The 21,429-nt window shown below is 37.4% G+C and overlaps 1 protein-coding gene across 1 annotated transcript in view; it reads left to right on the top strand.

Annotated features, from left to right (window-relative positions):
• LOC143179325 (dipeptidase 1) overlaps nucleotides 1-21,429 on the top strand; it is a 418,835-nt gene that overhangs the window by 297,519 nt on the left and 99,887 nt on the right. The window contains exon 6 of the mRNA XM_076378510.1: nucleotides 3,912-4,062. Within this exon, the coding sequence (XP_076234625.1) occupies nucleotides 3,912-4,062 (151 nt within the window). The remainder of the gene's footprint in view (nucleotides 1-3,911; nucleotides 4,063-21,429) is intronic.

The raw sequence follows: 21,429 nt of genomic DNA, 5'->3' as shown, positions 1-21,429 counted from the left end.
ATTGCAGCCAGAATTCTCATTTAAAACATTATCATTTCATTGTTTTAACTGCTTTCAGTTTGTAATTAACTAGTTGATAAATTTCTCTTCTGTAATGCAACAGAAATTCCAAATATTGATATAATAAATATTCGAAGAAAAATTACTATTATAGAAATGTATGGTTATTACAACAAATATAATTATACAAGTACTACTATCAGTATAAATTGTGTGGTACACCTTGCACTGTCCAAGATGTTAAAAAAATCATTTGAATTTCAAGACATAATAAAACATAATTTCACAGGATGGATAAACATGACAGATGCTTGCAATAATTATGATAGTTCAAATACAAACATAATGAAGAAAGTTAATATAACTGAATCTAAAGAAATTATTATTGCAAAATTACTTTTGTTCGATCACAATCGTAGTGGAACAACAAAAGTGGAAAATTTCTACCATTACACGAGTCATTACATGAGTATGGTGAGGGGTAAGGGCACAACATGGGTATCCGTTGATGATTTACGAATAGAAAAGCAAGTTTGACCATAAAGTGCTAAAAATGCATATATATTTTACTTCGAAAGGTGTTAATTATGGTTGTTATTACTAAACTGCGGATGTTTATGCACGATAAATGTGCAAAAACCATTTTGTATATTTTACTATATAATGTATAATATTAAAAATTATCTGAGATCATTTCCTATGCAAATTATCTTTGTAAAAGAAGTGAGATCCTAACAAAAAACTTCAAAAAAGTAAAAAGATTACGCCAAGTACATGAAAAAGGTGGTACTGTATCACAAAAAGATGTGAAATCGAAATGAGTTGCAAGTACATACAGGTGCTTTCCAGCAATGTGCAGAGGCTACACCATGTAGTGTAATGTACGATTCGGTGCTTTCCAACTACGCTTAAGATGACACATCTATGCACAGCTAAAATTTTGTGTTCGACTTGGCGTGGCCAGGCAAGGTATTCTTAGATCATTAACAACATACCTTCTCTCGCAGACTTTCAGATAATTTGTGAATTTAAAACTCTGACAATATGTCTAGATTTTCATTGCTGCTTTTTAAAATATTTCTAAGGTCATTTATCGATATCAATACCTTGCCTTTCACAGACGTGCAACTGACTCATTAATTTAAATAAAGTTTTAACACATTGCGTACACTTTCATTAGTTTGCAATTTCTAAATAATTCTTATTCATCGACGCCTTAACCTTGCATGGCCTCGCCAAATCGAACACAGCATTTTAGCTGTGCATAGATGTGTCATCTTAAGCGTAGTTAAAAAGCACCGAATCGTACATTACACTACACGGTGTAGCCTTTGCACATTGCTGGAAAGCACCTGTATGTACTTGCATCTGATTTCGATTTCACATCTTTTTGTGACACAGTACCGCCTTTTTCATGTATTTGGCGTAATCTTTTTACTTTTTTAAAGTTTTTTGTTAGGATTATGTATTCTATTACTGGTTGTCTCTGTTGCAATGTTCCAATGCATTAGGCGAAAAGGAAGGAACAGGTTTCGAGAGGAGAGGGGCTTTCTCATGAATTTAGGATAGTGTGAGTTCGTGTGACTTGTGGTAAAAGAGTGAAATCTACGACTTGGATCTCTTTAACATTAATAATTTATTCAAACTTATTGCATAATCAAATACTGAAAAGAACGAAATGATATCAACAATTATTAACTATCTTGAGCACGGTAGTGCGTGACGTAACTTAAACATCGAGTATCGATATCATTTGTAACCAATTCTTAATTTAAACACTAGCGGGATGTGTTCTAATGGTTAATAACAATAATGATTGTCCGTTTCGAGTCGTATTTTATACACGAGTACGTAGAAAGTGAGATTAGCGCGACGTGTTCTGTTGATGTCGATAATGTAGGCGGCGTGAGATTTGGAGAAGTTATGTCGAACATCAATCTTGATCTGCTGAATTCTGAGTCGCTGCCTCAGTTATTAAAAATAACTTAGGAGCGGTCCCCTGATTCTTTTAGAATAAGAAAGATAATCGACTTCATGGATTATGCATCTCTAAGCGACTTTTGATTTGTATAGAGTTCAGTCGCTATAACGGTCGGTACATTGTCACGAACGGAACGGTCTGCCACTCTCACCAACGTTAAGTTGCTTATCTGCGCTTGTTACGGCATGAATGCTCGATTAAGCTTCTTCGTGTTGCACTTTGGCTTGCTGATGTTTCCAATCGCTGTAGTTGTAGAGACCTTGTCTCGAACGGAACGGTCTGTGGTCTTTTACAATTGCAGAATGTGTTCGTTGGGTTTATTACTCCGAGTTTTTGTATGTTTGGACGCCTTCGCTATTAATCCCAAAAAGAGCATCAAACGCCTTTAATCTTCTGATCATACATGAGAAAATGTCTAAAATCGGCAACAGATTTTCCCATTCTTTCGATCTGTCATTTCCTTTCATGCCCACCTCCACGTCTTCAAGCTCGCCACCCTCTTGTGTTGTTGCGAGCGCAGGCCCTTCTTCCTACATTCTCACCAGCAGGACATTGATTGTCTATTCGACACACGCCGCAAAAAATGTAATCAAAACGTGCCTGGAGGAGTAAAAGATACTCGGTATACACACATACTAGAAACCACTAGGGTATCCGAAGTCACGGGTACCCGAGTAATCAGGTCGGTTATTTTTAAAACCGGTAGGTGCCCGGGTGGGTACCCAACACATCTAAATTATCGGGTACCTCGACTGCTTCGGATAGCTCGAAAGAAAGAATCAAGAGAGATAGACAAAGAGTCGGGTACCCAGAATAGTTGAGCTAGCCGTAAAATATATGTCAGATACTCACGTGAACCTGAAATTCCGGGTACCCGCTCACCTCTAGTACCTACACATACCAAAGAAGGACTATAGCACTAAAGAGGGCTGGGCCCAAAGAAATGGTCGTGGGAGTGGGAGGAAACGGTAGACCGAAGGAAAGGAAAATCGGTTCCTTCTCTCAGAGCGGCCCGACTTTAGTATAACGTATAATATATAGTTTTCATTTAATTATGATTGATCATTTTCTGTGAAATTGTATTTCTTTGAAAAAAGTGAAATCATCCCGTTTTGTCGAATTGGTAGGATACAATGGGATACTTATTGAAACTAATGAAAATCAACATAAATCTATATTATCAATTCTTATTTGTGATTTATACATAATTTATGTATGAAGTAGTGTAATTCCTTACTATAAAAAGTAGTAACATGTCTGAACAACTTTAACAAGGAACGTAAACATTAAGCACTTATGTTTTCTCTTGCATTTTTCACTGATATTCATTACTTCTTTAAAGAAAAGTTTTCCTTGTATGTGACTGTCTGTATTTTTAATGATATAATACTAACACTGGAATTTTCTGTCTAGCTATTCGACTATACAATTTTATAGACAAAAGTCTAGCATTATTGAACGAAACAAATTGCAGAAAATTTAAGCATATGTATAAAAAGGTAGATAAAACGTCATTAAAACATAGTGGTCAGTTTTTGGACATTGTTCATAAAACAGACAGAAACTCCGTTTATAAAATATGAGTACATATACTATCATACGATATCGGTACCAGAACTTTCTGTATGTCACTGTTAACTGTATGTCCATCCATAGTTTATAATTTGTCAATATTTTCAAATAGGATTCGTCTCAAAGCTATTTAGACCAGTGGGAGCTACAGGGGGGGGGGGGGGGGGGGGGGGGGGCAAAGTGTAATAACATTTAATTTAATTTAAATGTTTAGACTGTAGTGTTAGATACAAGCATTATATGAATTTTCCAGCAAGTTTCAAATCGTATAAAAGAAGATTAAATGTAGATGCTTTGAACATCTCTCTCTCTCGTTTGATGAAAAATGAAGTGACGAATACTTTTTTCATATACATAGGTCTTATCGAGGCGCACCGAGAAGGCAAAATCGCGAGTCTTATCGGCGTCGAAGGTGGTCACTCCCTCGGGAATTCTTTGGGTGTTCTCAGGACATTTTACGGCCTGGGTGCGAGATACCTCACCTTGACACATGCCTGCGATACTTCCTGGTGAGTATACTTCATACCTCTTTCATAGCATTGCAAAAATAAATATTACACGCCGAATGATTTAATAAAATTTGTGAGAGAAAAAAAAATAATTCGAATAGTTTGAAAATAAATACACAAATCTAATTACTGAACAAAATTTTATTTCAATTTTAATCTGGGTCACTGAAACGAATTTCAGAAATGAATATAATGAAGTTATACTTCTATGTTATAATAATATGATATTAATTCTGATCAAATGAAGACATTTATAATATTCATTTTATTGCATAAATATGTAAAATTGCATCAAAATTTGTTTAAACGAAATTTTGTTCGAAAATTCAAAAATCAAGTTAGAACTGAAAAATTACGCCCAACCTAGAACACCGCAGTATAAATAAATTCGTAAATCAGTGTGGATATACAACCATGACTATCCGATTTTTTAAAATTGAGACTTGCCCGTGCCAAACGACGGCGCTTAAGGGCCTAGGGTAGTCACGTGACTTTTCGATGGTTTCGTCAGTATCTGCTGTTACACTTTTCTTTACAGAAATAACATTATCTACAGACATGTGACTGCTTAATGAATGCGAGATGGAGCTACACTGTGATTCCCCCTCCACTATACACACTACTGCACGAGCCGTATGTACGTGAATTCGGCCCTTCAGATCACTTCGGATAGCTTCGGAAAGACGAGAGAGAAGGCAAATGTCAAATCTTACTCTCTCTCGCGTTTCTAAAAGCGGCAAGCGGCATTAAGCGGTACGAGTCACTCGCGAAATATTTCGAGTGTAATTCGAATGTAAAACATGATATACTTACAAGTTTTACATTTTCTACGTTCTTGATACCAGCCTTTAAAAAACAATTAAAACAGGTTCATGATAATTTCCTATTAATTTACCTACAAACAATAAGAGTGAAAGGATTTTACTTATCTCTTTGTATATGTGGCGAATTATTTCCAAATGGTTTTTCCTCCGGGTTTGGTCTGGCTATATGCAAAATAAAAGGAGACGTTGCTAAAAATACATTAATTTAATAGATTTATTTTCTAATTAGTTATAATGAAATTAATACTGCGGCTTCTCCCGTACTTCTATTTACGGACTTTCTTTTTAAAGTCCCGGAACTGTAATATAAAAAATAGACACATGTTATTCACGAAGTTTACTTCGTTCTTGAACAAAAAATGAATAGATGAATTACTTAGCGCTTTAGCATAAGATCGTCTATGATCTACATACCTTTTGTCGCCATGCTTCCTCTAAAGCTTGTACCGATTCCGGCGTCGGCGTCGGCGTCAGCGTCAGCGTCAGCGTCGGCGTCGGCGTCGGCGCAAGCTTTAGAGGAGGCATGGCGACAAAAGGTACGTAGATCATAGATGATCTAATGCTAAAGCGCTAAGTAATTCATCTATTCATTTTTTGTTCAAGAACGAAGTAAACTTCGGGAATAACATGTGTCTGTTTTTTATATTACAGTGCCAGGACTTCAAAAAGAAAGTCCGTAAATAGAAGTACAGGAGAAGCCGCAGTATTGGTTTTATTATAACTAATTAGTTTTATTATAACTAATTAGAAAATAAATCTATTAAATTAATGTATTTTTAGCAACGTCTCCTTTTATTTTGCATATAGCCAGACCAAACCCGGAGGAAAAACCATTTGGAAATAATTCGCCACATATACAAAGAGATAAGTAAAATCCTTTCACTCTTATTGTTTGTAGGTAAATTAATAGGAAATCATCATGAACCTGTTTTAATTGTTTTTTAAAGGCTGGTATCAAGAACGTAGAAAATGTAAAACTTGTAAGTATATCATCTTTTACATTCGAATTACACTCGAAATATTTCGCGAGTGACTCGTACCGCTCAATGCCGCTTGCCGCTTTTAGAAACGCGGGAGAGAGTAAGATTTGACATTTGCCTTCTCTCTCGTCTTTCCGAAGCTATCCGAAGTGATCCGAAGGGCCGAATTCACGTACATACGGCTCGTGCAGTAGTGTGTATAGTGGAGGGGGAATCACAGTGTAGCTCCATCTCGCATTCATTAAGCAGTCACATGTCTGTAGATAATGTTAATTCTGTAAGGAAAAGTGTAACAGCAGATACTGACGAAACCATCGAAAAGTCACGTGACTACCCTAGGCCCTTAACTCTGAGAGGACCCAACGCTAAAAGCGTATTTCCCGCAACGTTACCAGATTGTGCAGTAGATCGGGTCTCTTGTTCTAACTTTAAGAGAAAATTCGTCTCTCTCATAGACTCCTCCGTAGGTAACTTCAAGCAATGACGACCGTACCAAATCGAATACACTCGCTCCTCAATTTACGCGGCACTTTTTTAATGCGAGTATTTGTTTTACGCGGCAAATTTACCTGAATTTACGTGGAATTGATTAACGCGATCCTATTTTACGCGGTCAAGTGTGTATATATTTTTCTATAAATTTAAAAATTGACAGTTTTATACAGTCAGTATTGTAAGATCGGTTAGCGGAACGCATGGTGCAAAAAGAAATTCTGTTGCATTAGACCCGCACAAGGCGTTGTGTTTGGCCACTGGGCCGTAGTGCGGAAGCAAACAGTGTGACTTTGGACGTTGAGAGGACGACATTATTACTATACTGCTGGATAGGATTATTATAAGCTGGAACCTTATGAAGTTTACAGTGTTTATTGTACACAAGAAACCCTGAAATAGAAAATACGGAGAAAGCACTGATGATTTGGATTGACGACAACATACAAAAAAAATTCCCATGGATAGTTTAATGATAAGAGAAAAGAGTGTACGTATTTTTAACAGGTTAAAAGAACAAATTTAATCAATTGATAAAATGGGTACCTTTTCTGCAAGTAAAGGGCGGTTTCCAAACTTCAAAAAGAGATATTCATTACGGAACCTTAAATTCAAAGGTGAAACTGCATCTTTTGAAAAATTTACTAGAATAATTGAAGAAAACGGACAGATTGCGAATCAGGTATTTAGTACCGACGAGACAGCACTTTTCTGGAAGAAGATCCCCAACAGAACTTTTGTAACACAAATTGCAAGTAGTGTTAGTGGCTTTACGATCAATAAAAGTCGTACAACATTGCTACTTTGCTGTAACGCATAAGAGGACCACTTGATGAAGCCACTGCTTATAAATCGAGCTCTTTGGCCGCGAGTAATGAAAGGAACAAACTTAAATGATCTTCCCGTACATTGGGTGGCAAATAAAAAGGCATGGATAACTGATACGATTTTTTGTAATTGATTTTACAACTGTTTTCTTGTACTAGCAGAAAATTACATGAAGGAAACAAGTCTTTTTTTTTTAATACTACTAATATTAGATAATGCTCCATGTCATCCACCCAACTTAGAGCATCCAAACGTGAAAATAATCTTTTTGTCATCAAATACAAGTGCTTTAATCCAGCCTTTGCTACCTTCAAAATTAACTGCATTAAACGTACTTTCCAGGATATTTATAATAAATTAGAGGATGATGAACATTTAACGATTTTAGAAGCTTCGAAACAATATAATATTTTATGTTATGCTAAGAATATTGCTTTAGCTTTAAGTGATGTAAAACATTCAACTCTAAATTCTTGTTGGAAAGCAATATGGCCACAAATAATTGCACCAGGCAATGTAAAATACTGTTAAAGTACTGTTCCAACAACTGAAGAAGGAATATCCAGTGTTATTACTTTATCACAAGAGGTTAAAACAGAATGCTTTGCCAATTTAAACAAGTGTGACATTAATGACTTACTAGCAGATCGTGAATTAACCGATACTTAATTAATATGTACTTACTTTTTCAACAAATGTAAGAGGTTTAGATCGCGATGCAATCTTAAATGGATTTAAATAAAATTTCAAGGTAATTAAAGACGCTGTTTAGCTTATTTTGAATTTATCTACTACACATAGGACACTGAAACCTGACATTTCTGCTTTTCTTCGTGAAAGCGTGTTGATTGAAATCATTCCTTTCACTTTCATTGAGAAAAACGAATATTTTAGATTGAAATTTTCATATACACTTACCTTTTTCATATACAGGGTGTCGCAGCGAGCACTGTACAGTGCATTAATTCCAAAAGTATTAGAGATAAAAAAAAAAAATTGTTCATATAAGATTGCGTAATTCGAAGGGGCCAATTTATTAGCGAAGGCGAATTTTTTGTAACATTATTATTACATGAGATATGATGGTCAAGTTTGGTTCTTTAAATGGAACTATATATTTTCTTACAGATCAGTGGATAGTGTGTTTCAAAGAGAATCCAGCAACGTCTAATTTATATACCTTTTTTAATTAATTTTCGAGATATTGTGCTTACAAATTTAGTGATTTTCGTCGGAAGAGAACCTTTCTGACCAGCAGGTTCTACGGGCTGTCTATTATTTCCTCCCGATGGCGAATTACCCCTTGAAACCAATACTAAGGTTCTCTTCTGACGAAAATTACTAAATTTGTAGGCACAATATCTCGAAATTTAATTAAAAAGGGTACATAAATTAGACGTTGCTGGATTCGCTTTGAAACACACGGGTAAGTTTCACGGGTAAGAGTGTGGGTAAAGTCCCACAACTGAGCAAACATAGATAATTGGTTAAGACCTATTGAGCAGGGTGGGCGCCCCGTGAGTGAAATACCATTCAGGAGCCAGAAGAGCGGCACATTACAAGTCAGAAGTTCCGGCCACTAGAGCACAATTTTATGTAGAAGATCGGACAGTAAATACTCCTTCCCATTTCAATTGTGTGAACAAGTTCGTGAGTTCGTGTGAAACGTACATTTCTCTAAAAGACCCTTTCTCATTACGATTAATCGCCAAACGAAACTTAGAGTCCGCTGTTTCATCGAGACAAATACTTTTAGCTGGTCCGTTCGTTCCGCTTTACACTGCAATCCATTGTCATAGAAAAAGCTATCCCGCAACCGATCAGGCTGAAAGAGCTCGAAGCAATCTGAAACATTGGCGCACAGAAATTTCTTTCATTTCAACGATTTCAGTGTCCTGACAGGAACTACACTTACGTCCTACATTCGAAGAAATGGCCAAAGAACTTTGTTTCGAAAGGAATGGAAAGGAAAGCACTTTTCTTCGGACTAGCGACCCGTACTCAATACCCACCAAGCAAATTTCCTATCGATTTTGCCTTTCGTATAGTATCGACCAAAATTTTGCGGATTTTCTGTCGAGAAGCTTCCTATTCTTCATGTCAGTGTAGATAGCTAGAAACCAAAAGCTGTATAAAAGTTCCTCTAGAATCCCTGCGCCATGCAATAGATGAGCTAAAATGTGTTTCAAAAAGTTACTAGATGCCCCTACATCGATAACCAGTTTCTTTTATGAGAAGCTGATTTATCAGAATTTCACCACAGCGAAATTTTCTGCGGGATCCTTTTCAGTCACTATGCAATAGGTGATAAATTATTATGGTCATTTTGAAATTATTGGTAAAAGTTTTAATGAGAACGAAGTCGAAGGTACACTTAAAGTGAAACTTTCTTTATTAAATCAATGATTTCAATCTCTATGTTCCTCTTTTAAATAAGACAATATACTTTTTTATATACAATTTATTATACGTGTTAGGACTCATTCCATGAGACATAGAAAGTATGCTCTCGATAAAAAATTGTTGTAATAAATATTTGTATGCTACAAACAATATCAATTACTTTTCGTCTTTCTTGCTAGTATCATTTAATAGTTTCTATATTCTAATTTTAAGCTGATAATACTCATTATAGACAGTCCATTCTTTAACATAAACTTCATACAAATATTTGTAAAATTGTTAATTAAATACCTTATACACTTTATTGAATACACCCAAAAATTTGTAATCAGACAGAGGTAACAAATTGTTACTAATAATATGTATTCGCATATGAAGTCATAAAATTTATATTTATATCTTTGCGAATAATCATTTCATAATTCTTTTATTCTTTTTTATAATTATTTTTTCAAAAACAAATCATTTTAATGTAAATAGTTCCTTTATATTTTTAATAGTTAATGAAGTACTCAAGTGTATACACTTAAGAGCCTAGGGTCCGAAGCGGTCCGAACCGCCGAGCTCACTTTCTGTTCGAACCTCACAATGTCACTTGGAATGACTATTCGTAGGATTTCTTGTGGGACATGAACGAAACACGCAGCTCGTATAGTTGCATGTGTAGCGGTAGGCAAATTCTCGAAACTCGCGCGTCAAATCAGGGCAACACAGGCCTCCTGGTTAGGCGCCGCCTGGCGTGCTTAAGCCGAACTAAACTTGTCAGGTTTTTACTTTGTTTTACCTCTAACTTGGCAAAAAACACTGCCAAATCGCCCTGACGCTTTACGTCCTTATATTGAAAGATTTTGAGCTAAGAGAGAGCTCATTCGATAGAGGAAGATTCAATCTAGCCCGATCTGGTCATAATTTCGCCCAGAACAATCTCTAAATTAGCTAAAAATGCTTAGATTTCATGGCTGTGAATTTGTCGATTTTTGCTTTACTTTGAACACTCATATTACTGAACATCAGCAGAATCTGATGAAATCATGACCAGAGCGAGCTAGATTGTACCTTGCTCTGTCGAATGAGGCCTTTCTCAGTTCAAAATCTTTCAATATAAGGACGTAAAGCATCAGGGCATAAATCTCTGTTGTTGCCTAATTTAATCGCTAATGTCACCGCCCTGACATCGAAACGATCTTTCGATCAAGCCTAATCTCATCAAAATTGGTGCATTTATTACGTTTCCTTTAATCATGACATCATAATTTCGCTTAACATTCTGGCACGAACGTTGTTCCATATCCGAGTATCCCTGTAACCTGGTATTTTGGCAGAATCAGTAGTTCAGACACCATGCGTGTCTAATGTATGTTGATGACTGACCTAGTATATATTTGGTATTTTATACAGCAGGTAGTTTACGAGGAAATAAGAAGATTAGACTATGCTCTTGCGAATACTTTATTTCAGGACTCCAAAACTACCCTTTTCCAAATTAATCAAAATTATAGATAATAGCTTAGCGATTACAGAACACGCACTGTACATACTGCAGAGGTAAGCATTAATTGCAATAGGTCATTTGGCTGCACCACTTAGTCAAATTTCAATCAAATCCTTTATAAACTGTTGTAACTTTTGCTTTGGTGTTCTTTTGAACATAAGTATCGAATACTAAGTCCGTCGTGTGCACAGTTGTTAGTTAGCGTTCCACGCAACGTGAAAACTGTGGAACGAGAAGAAGAGACACCTTTGTAAGTCTTCTAATATCGATCCATTAGGGTCCTTTTCCCTCGCAAGCTAGTTTTAAGGTAACCGAACATAGTCAGCTATTGTATACTACATTTTGTATCTCCTAAAAAAGATGTCGTGTAACTTAAAGTGTATTTGTTATCACTGAAAAGAGGTAAAATTGGAATAACGTATCTACACTATCTCCGAAAAGAGATATAATTAAATAAACTGTACCCTTACACGCATGTACTTAAGTGACGACCAGTTCAACAAATTCCTAATCACGAATACTTCGACAATTTTGAGGAAGGTGAGAGCAATCCAAACCTCATATATTATACTGTTATTTATCCCCAGCAGTGTGGTTGGTACGAGTCGTTTTGCTTTCTACTTGTATACAGGCTTAAAGAGAATAATAATATTAAACAAATTATGTACTACTTTTATGTCGATAATAATCACTTTTGCATTGTAAACCAGTCGTATACTTTCAATGTTTCAGCATCTGTATTTTGCAGCTATTTACGAAATTAGTAAGTTATTGATTACTGTGTACTTTGCAACTCTTCAATTCCTGTTCTTTTAATGACTAGCAACGTTGGATACTCTTCTTTATTCAAGAGTATATCATGGGGCTTCATGAAAAAAATTAACCAATTCCTTACTTTATTAAATAAGTTGCTTTAATTGAAAAAGGTGCGTAGCATTTCTCTTTTAGGCTAAAATTAGCTTGTTTAACAATAATTAAACCTTTATTCAATGCTACAAAAAGGCGAGAAATCTCCTCAAAAAACCTTAAAAAGGTAAAGAAAAGCGATCCTTTGAAAAATCTACACTATAGAATCCAATTTCCTAAAAAGCATTAATTGTTTGAAAACCCCGATTTAGGATATTAGGGCAAACAAATCCATGGATATCATTGGAAAACGCTAAGCCTAATAATTTAATCTTCTACCAAACCACTGCCAATATTATGATCCCAACAAACATCTCTCTGATCTTAGTTCTGCCGCTACAGTGTGTCTTCTATTAGAAATATTTTTGATGTTAATTGGACATGCTACAGAAAGATCATGTTTCGCAGTACGAACTACACCTTTATTTTTATGACAAGAAATTAACTGACAAAAATCATTGTTTATGCTACAATTAGTAGCTTACTTGACTAAGAAATATTTGGTGGGCATCTTTGTAAAGAAATTCAATTTTTATAAATATAGGGTTACTACAGAAGAAGTAGACATTTTTAATATTTTGTACAAACCAAACTTTTGTAGCTATAGACAAACAGACCTTTCACATAATATTGTGGTCAATGTCTTTAAGTTTACATCAATCGGTTATAGAAACCCTATGTGTGCATCAAGGGTGCAAATGTCAATACGGTAGTTCCTTTTGGGCAGGGGTGACGAACTGGTGGCCCGCGAGTCTGTTCGTTACCCATTGACCATATGAGAGCGACCCACGGTGAAGAAGAAATTCGTCGCCCCTGACTATTGTTACTGTCACCAGAGGATCTTTCTGTCACCATTATGACTGAACTTCTTTACAAAAGGGTGCACCAAGTATTTTTTAGTCAAGTAAGCTAGTAACTCTAGCATAAGCAATGATTTTTGTCAGTTGATTTCTTGTTACAAAGATGAAGTAGCGTCAAAAATATTTTCGTGGAAGACACGCAGTTGCGGTAAAAATGAGATTAATACTGATATTTGTTGGGACTAAAATACTGACAATGTTTTGGGATTCCTTTGTTCATATTTATAATTAATTACGCAGAAAATAAGCTACTTCTCCGAATTTTACGAAATTGGAATATGTTATAAAACTCACTCAACATTCTGAACAACTTTTCTATACATGTAACACTTGCTCAACCTTAGTTTCTAAATTAGCAACAAACATTACTTACGTTTATAAATATGGTTTTGTGCATACCGAATTTTGTGCATGCCGAACGAAAAACAACAACACTGCGAGAATCCGATTTCGTACTGGATAGACAGAGCGAACAATACTGCGTATTCTTTCTATTAAGTGCGGAATCGGACTCTCGCATTGTTGCCATTTTTCGTTCAACATGGCTAGTACTAAAGTCGACTATGCTTACGGCATATTTTAACCGAAACGGCAGTGAACACTCCGTTTTTCGGTTAAAATGAATGCGTATATTTTGGCGAGTAACGTACAAAAGATGGTGACAAAATTTTTACACGCGGAATGTCCTGCGACAAGTGGTTGCGAGAGAGGTACTCGTTATTCATCGTTCGCGACCGAAGGTATTCGCGTTCGAAAAAATCTCTCGGTAACCTAACCTCACACCAGGCCGCTGACTCAAGTTGTGTCGTAGTCCTCAGGCCGTAGGTAATCCTCACACGAAATCACCTTCTTCCTATCACACGGCCTTTGATGACCACCAGGAGAGTCCAACGCTACGCAGTTCTCGCACAAGAAATTTGTAATTCCGCTTACGAAGGGGAAGATGTAGGGAAGCTTGTGACCTCGTAGGTGTCCCACGCAAGAAGAAGGACGAGATCGTTGATGCGGCAGTACCGCTCACGTACCACTACTCTGATTAGCGTGTGACGTGATTGCGTGATTATCTGATTGCCTGTCGCGTGGTTTTGTAGTCAATCCATTACGGCGATAGATCGATAACAATCGATGATTGGCAATTACTGTTAGATATGAGCTAAAGTACAAGCACCACGTGCAGCTCTTCGGGTAGATTTTCGCCTATTCCGGGGGTGTCGAAGCGAAATAGCTGCGAAGGAAGACCGATCAGGAAAAGCCCTCCCGTCATCTTTCCAAGATCATCAGAGGGGAAGCCTCCCGTCCCGTGCGGGAGGCAATCCCTTAGTCGCCGTCTCAGTGCTCCTCTGCCCAAGGTATCGGAATATCGAGCGCATCGGATCACATAGGCGACGTTTCCAATAGGGACCATGAGAAGGCGGAATCGTCAGCCTGGGTCCCTTGCGGGCCCATGTGGCAGAACTACATGAGAATTAAGGCCACAGCAACACACTATTCTGAAAAAACAATACTCGCGAGGTTACTGGGGCCCATCGATGATTGGCAGTAGCCATCCTTTGGCCCCCCTCGGCATTCCTTCCAGAGTCATGATCCCGAGACGCAGGGCCTCTAAGTCTACTGGTTTCCTCCTCCGTCATCTGCGAGCGATGCGACGTTTGTGACTGCACCCTTACGCCTTCTCCTTGAGAACTTCTCCCCAGAATGCTGACCGAGGGGATTCTCCTTACGTGACGTCGCACAGTGGTGAAAAAACCGAAAAATGCGGAAAAAAGGCAAATTTATGAAAAAACTTTCTGAGCTCAATTTTCATAATAATTTAACTATAGTTTGATGTTAGACAAAGAAAACTGTTCTAACTATAAAAATATGCACGCAGTAAAGATGTCAGTATCAGCTGTCAAAATTAAAAATAAGTTTTGCACATTTAAGAATTAATAATAAAACATTTGTCGGCACATAAGTTATTCGAGGACGTAAATAACCTATCTTAGAATTATTTTTTTATAATGTAGGATGGGCCTCGATTTAATAAAGCTCATATGAGAAATGTAAATGGTTTATTCGTTGGCGATGAGCAGCGATCGGCCGACCGACGAGTAACGACTAACTGTCGAACGACGGTTTCCGAAAAAAGTGCGAGTCTACCGGCTCGCGACGGCTCACAGTGGAATGAAACGCCTGTAAAACTGGACATGCCTATTTCTGAAAAGCCTAAGCAGACGTAGCATTAACAAGTGAACTTTTTTTCAACAAATGACAAAATATAGATTAATTGGATTAATTTTATCTGAACAAAATCATTGTAAAATGATTTACAAGTAACATAAACTTTTGGACACAGGCTAAAATCTGAACTTTTGAATTCTGCCGAATTCTGTATTTAGACTCGTGACAAATGTGTTTCCGTTATACAAAATTCAATTAAAAGCGTAATTCCTCTGATTAAAGCATATCAAAAAGTAGTGTAAAGACCGTCGTCTTTAAGGTCGACGATAATGAACCCATTTTCAAGCACGACTTCGTCAATATTTTCTTAACATTTCTGAAACACAGTCCGAAATCTAATTCAGCTATCTTAATTAGTATTTTAATTAATTAGTAATTGGGCTCGAGCGCTCGCCGGACAATGAGGTTATGTAACACTTCCAGTTACAAAATTTCAATTTTTTTTCAAGGTGGCACGCGGTGGCAAGAAGTGTTACAATATTATTAAAGTACAATGTCTAGAGTACTAACTTACGTTAATTGAAACTTGCTTGAAAATGGGTTCACTATCGTCACCTTAACGATGACGGTTTTTACACTACTTTTTTGGATAGCTTAATCAAAGGAATTATGCTTTTAATTGCATTTCCTATCAGAGAAACGCATTGGCTACAAGTATAAATATAGCATTCGGTTGAATTCAAAACTTCAGATTTTAGCATATGTCCAAAAATTTACGTTACTCGTTCCACTGTGCGGCTGGGCGATAGAGGCTCGCTCCTGATACTCCGCCGCGCTATACTACATATGTTGGGTATTAACGGCATACATATTTCCTACAATAATAAAATAAAAAATTTATTGATTTTTCCTAAAAATTCGAAATTATTAGAAATGACCCTGGATTCAATAGGATCATGCAGATCTGCTTGTATACTTAGAAAATACATATACAAGGTGTCCCAAACTAAGTGCGGGAACCTAAAATGGGAGATTCCTGGGGTGATTCTAAACAACATTTTCCTTTGCAAAAATATCCTCCAAAGCTTTGTTAACGAGTTATTAACGAAAAACCCCGACCAATCAGAGAGCGCGAATAGCGAGCGAGGGCAAAAGTACGCAGAGCGTCTGTTATTCACCGTGCTCGAGGCTTGTACAAGAAACTCAAAATGTCTACGTCAATGCTCGATTTCTCCTAAACTATTGAATAAAAAATTATTTAAAAAATTAGGACCACGTTAACTATTGGGACACATATTATAGAATTTTTTCAGATTTTTAAATTAATTATCCAAGTTTTAGAAAATAAAAAACGAGGAAAAAGAATTTTCAAATGCCGATTTAGTAAAGTAATGCCATAGTAAAAAAAAAATAAAAAACAATGTTTTCGTAGTTCCTACGGATTGTACGTTATTTTACTGCGTATTAAAACATTAAAAACTGTACAAGAATACTTATTTCATAATGAATTAACAAAAATTGGACGTATTAGTTACTGTAATCGGTAAAAAGTACGGAAACATTGATTTTTATATTTTTATTTATGACGGACCAGAGCAAAAAATGTTTAAATGAATTGAGATTAATAATATGACTATAGTAATATAAGTAATTACTATCGGTAAAGCTCACCCATTCGGAGAAGAATTCACCTGCTGCCTGAACACTTGCTCCATTGGGTCACTCTGCCGATGTCGATCACTGAGGGATGATGCCCAGGTAGCGTTGATCGCAGGTACAACAGCACAAGAAGCCACTTTGAATTTACAACATTTCGCGGTCACTAACACTGATCACTTCACTAAACGAGCACTTGACTTTTTATTGATCGTCAACTGATTATTTTAAAACGTTCTGCGGCATTCCGTAAATAAAAACAAGATGTTACACAGTTCGGCAGCGAAATTACGATCGATACTGACGATTTTTTCCGAAGTCTCTTTCCTCGTGACCTCGTATCCCTCCACCACGACTTCTCGAAGTGTAACTGCGTCGATTGGTTTGTTAGTTGACACCGACGAGGTTACACCTAATCCGATATGCCTTTACTTTTCCCCATGAATTTGCTTGCGACTTTTTCGACCCGAAGAAGAGACTACCACCCCCACTGAAAAAAGTAACCAAAGAAGATCTAACCTCGTTGGTGTCAAATAACAAACCAATCGACGCAGCTACACCCCGAGAAGTCGCGCTGGAGGGATGCGAACTATGTAACATCTTGTTATTTACGGAATGCCGCAGAGCGTTTCAAAATAGTCGGTTGTCGGTTATTAAAAGGTCAAGTGCTCATTTAGTGAAGTGATCAGTGTTAGTGATCGTGAAGTGTTGTAAATGGGAGGTGTCTTCTTGTGGTCTTCTATACCTGCGATCAGCGCTACCTGGGTATCACACCCCAATGATCAGGATGGGCACAGTGACCCAACGGATCACGTGTTCAAGCAGCAGGTGAATTTCTCTCCGAATGCGTGAGTATTATCGATAGTAATTACTCGTATTACTAGACTCATATTATTAATCTCAATTTATTTAAACATTTGTCGCCGTGATTCGTCATAATTAAAAAAATAAAAATCAATGTTTCCGTACTTTTTACCGAATACAGCAACTAATACGTCCAATTTTCGTTCATTCATTATGAAATAAGTATTATTGTACAGTTTTCAATGTTTTGATACAGAGGAAAATAACGTACAATCCGTAGGAACTACGAAAACATTGCTTTTTATTTTCTTTACTATGGCATTACTTTACTAAATCAGCATTTTTAAATTCTTTTTCCTCGTTTTTTATTTTTCAGAACTTCGATAATTACTTTAAAAATCTGAAAAAAATTCTATAATATGTGTCGCGATAGCTAACGTATTACTGATTTTTTTCATAATTTTCCACCTATTAGTTTAAGAGAAATCGAGCAATAACGTAGAGATCCTGAGTTCCTTATACAAGACTCGAGCACAGCAAGTAGTAAACGCTACGCGTAGCTTGTGCCCTGTCACCGGACAGTCGTCCGTCTGCTATAGGCACTCTCTGATTGGTCGATGTTTTTTATTAATAATTCGTTAACGAAAGTTCGGAGGAAATTTTCGCTAAGGAAAAAGTTGCTTAGAATCACCACAGGAATGCCCCTTCTCGGGTCTTACACTTATTCTGGGACACACTATATGCCTACAACCGTGCACAAAATTTTAATGCATAGTGTGACGTTGCATATAACGCCGTCCCCGGTTTGTCAAAGTAAGTGAAACTAGTGAAAAGAAGGATCGTATAGCCCTCCTTGCGAAACATGCCGAGAGACACCTCCTGTGGAAAAATATTATGAATTTGGAATCGCCGCTAATTCCGGGTGCCGCCATGTCGATCGCGCACGACGTTTCAGGGCCGTAGAGGAAACCTGAGGGACCCTGTGGCCATCCCCGTCCCCTGGCCGTGCAGTTTCCGGATTCAGGTGTTATATCTATATCGGAGGGAACAGAGGCCCTCCACCCTCGGAGTCCAGAGACTTGCCGCTTCTGCGGAGGACCAGAAGAGCCAAAGGAAACTCTGCCAACAACGAGCTAAGGGATGGTTCCGCGGTGCTGCTCTTCTGCAATGGCTCAAGAGGAAGGTTAGGCTGGAGGCGAGCCTGGAGATCGTTGCCCAGGCGGCAGGAACCAGAGGAAGTCCTAGGGAAGTCGCCACGATGCCGAGAGAATGCCGGAGAGGAGCGGTCACGCTCCTAGCATACGCGCCTGAGCCATAGCGAGTACGCCGTGGGCTGACGCGCTTGCGCGGGGAGGGACGTGCCGCGAATCGGGAGGGTCGCATGCGCGCGTGCCGAGCGTCGTCACTATTTGCCGAAACGACGAAGGCGATAGACTGCGAAAAATCAGAGTAAGCTGCATAAATTACTTTGGTCTCTAATTACCGGGCACAAAGTGCCAATATTGCTAGGCGCAATTCGGGTTTCCCCAGGGTGTCTCCAATATCGCGATCTTGTATAATTTGTCGTCTTGTTTCGCATATTCCGGAATCAGTAAGATCGACACATCTTTGTAACGGGCAGGTCCGCGTGTGCCGAGATTGTGAGGATACGTGGTTGTTTCTGTACCGACCACCTGTAATCTTCCGTAACCGTGCCGTCTACACGGCCCTATATTGCCGAATAAACATCTGTGGAAGATAATCGAAGTCTCGTCTTTGACATGCCGTGAAGGATTGATTCCTCTGCGCGTCCGAACCACGACCTCTCCTCTTCTGCCGAGCTAGTCGACGTTTGCCGCCGTACCTGCACTGCAAGTGCCGCTTATCGCTGTTGGTTTTTCTTTATAATTGGCACGAGAGTGCCTGCCGCCCATTTGGACGATTGTCCATTTTGACGAGCGACTTGCAGGGCAGATACGGCGAAGTTGTCAGGCTGTCGTGCCTCGAGCTCACGGCAACTCGACGCAGGAAAACTTCTCGGAAAACATCCTACCGAAATAAAACACCTGATAATAGTTCGGAAGTGATTTCACCTTCACTTTTACCTATTGGTCAACTCAGTGAAGAGGCACTGGAAGCACGAAATAAGGATATCAAACCGCTAAAGCAATATAACGCAAGTAAAATTTCTAGAATTCAAAACTTAAAAGATGTATTTCATGGTCTCATGACATCTTCAGACCCATACATTTCAAGTATTAGAAGACTGAAACGAAAAAAGCCAAAAAACTATCCGTTGGAAGTTATAAGATTCTTTAAAGTGCCAAATATTTCTAATTAAATGTATGTACTTTTTCCTATTATTAATAATTAATTACATAATACACTATACAAATCTTTTTATTTAATATTATGTACATTAAAAAATTTCAGAAATAATCAACTTAATTTTTCTATGGAATACTGGTGATTATTGATACCGAGGTAGAATCAACAACAGTACACTTAATATTTATTTGGTATCCGGACAACATATATCAGACAATATATTCGTATGCGATTGATTGTCCAATAATTAAACTGTTAACTAATAAATAAATTTTGACAAATATTGAAATTCTAGCTAAAAATTAATTTTTAGACTTATTGCCACGTTTTTCGGCTTTTTCACCACTGTGCGTCGGTTGGACACCTGAACCGACGCGTTCTCTGCAACCGTAGTGCAGCTCTCCCGTCGATGTCCTCTTGTGATTCTGTTCAACGGGCAACGACAGCCTGTTCCTTGTCCTTGAGACACCGCCTCGCTCCCCGGGCAGAGTGATCCTGAAGCGACGGGTACCAGAACCACTCACTAATACAAACATCCGCCGTGAGATATCCTCAGTTGGCTCCATTTCTGGGTAACCAACTCTCCTGTCAATGGTTTCATCGCCATTTAGTCAATTTCAATGAATCGTTCCAAGTTTTTTGGTTCATAGTACGAGCGGATATGTTTCAAATTAAATGTGACTAAAGAATTCGATCGAATTGGTTTGTAGAACCATCTGATGTTCCACCATCTTCACCACCTAGATACAGGTAGTCATAAAAATATCTGACCAGATTAACTGTTCAGTAAGTATTTGCATGTATACAATTATAAGCAGGAAAACAATTTCTAATGCATTTTTAACAAATTTATAATAAATATATAATTCGATAACAGGTTTTAGAAATTTTAAGAGGTAATTCTACATATCAAAATAGGATGAAAATCATGAACGACAAGACTACGTTTAAGGTTTCATTTTAGAGTTATTAATTGTTGAAAAAACGCCTAATAATTTGTGTGAAATGTCTCTGATTTATGATTTATTTTACTGCTGACATGCATTAGCTAGATAAGACGCAAAGAAAGAAAAATAGTATAAGTCTCAAGTTAGACATACTTTCCATGAATATTAGTCATTTCCTCAGTACTTAACAACTTTCAAAGGAAACCATAAACGCATTTTCGTCATTCTTAATTTTCATTTTATTTTAGCATGTAGATACGCGTATTAAAATTTCTGACACTAGTCGTCGAACAAACTCCGTATATTGTCACATGAATGCGTAATAAATAAATGATGGTCTGGGTTAGATACTATTGTATTAGGATGACTGGATAATTCTTTGAGCATTTGTATCTACATAATAATCTAACAGTATTTTGAAAATAGAAGCAGGTAAAGTGAATGTCCCAGTAGCCAAGCAAGTTCCGGTATCCAAACACTTATTTAATTTTAACCTTAAATTCTAATATAATTAAAAACAAAAAACAGGATTACAATTATAGGATTACATAATAACAGGATTACAATAATAATAATATTGAATTACTGGGATGTCATAATTCAAGTATCTAGATAGACATTTCTAGCTTGTACATTTACTGGAACATATGACACCTTAAGCATCCGGCTGTTGAGAAATTTACCATACATGATTTATGTTAACCAACG

The sequence above is a fragment of the Calliopsis andreniformis genome, chromosome 5 (assembly GCF_051401765.1).
Source record: "Calliopsis andreniformis isolate RMS-2024a chromosome 5, iyCalAndr_principal, whole genome shotgun sequence".
NCBI lineage: Eukaryota > Metazoa > Arthropoda > Insecta > Hymenoptera > Andrenidae > Calliopsis > Calliopsis andreniformis.
The sequence above is the reverse complement of the archived record's forward strand: the minus strand, read 5'-3'. Positions and strand labels throughout refer to the sequence as shown.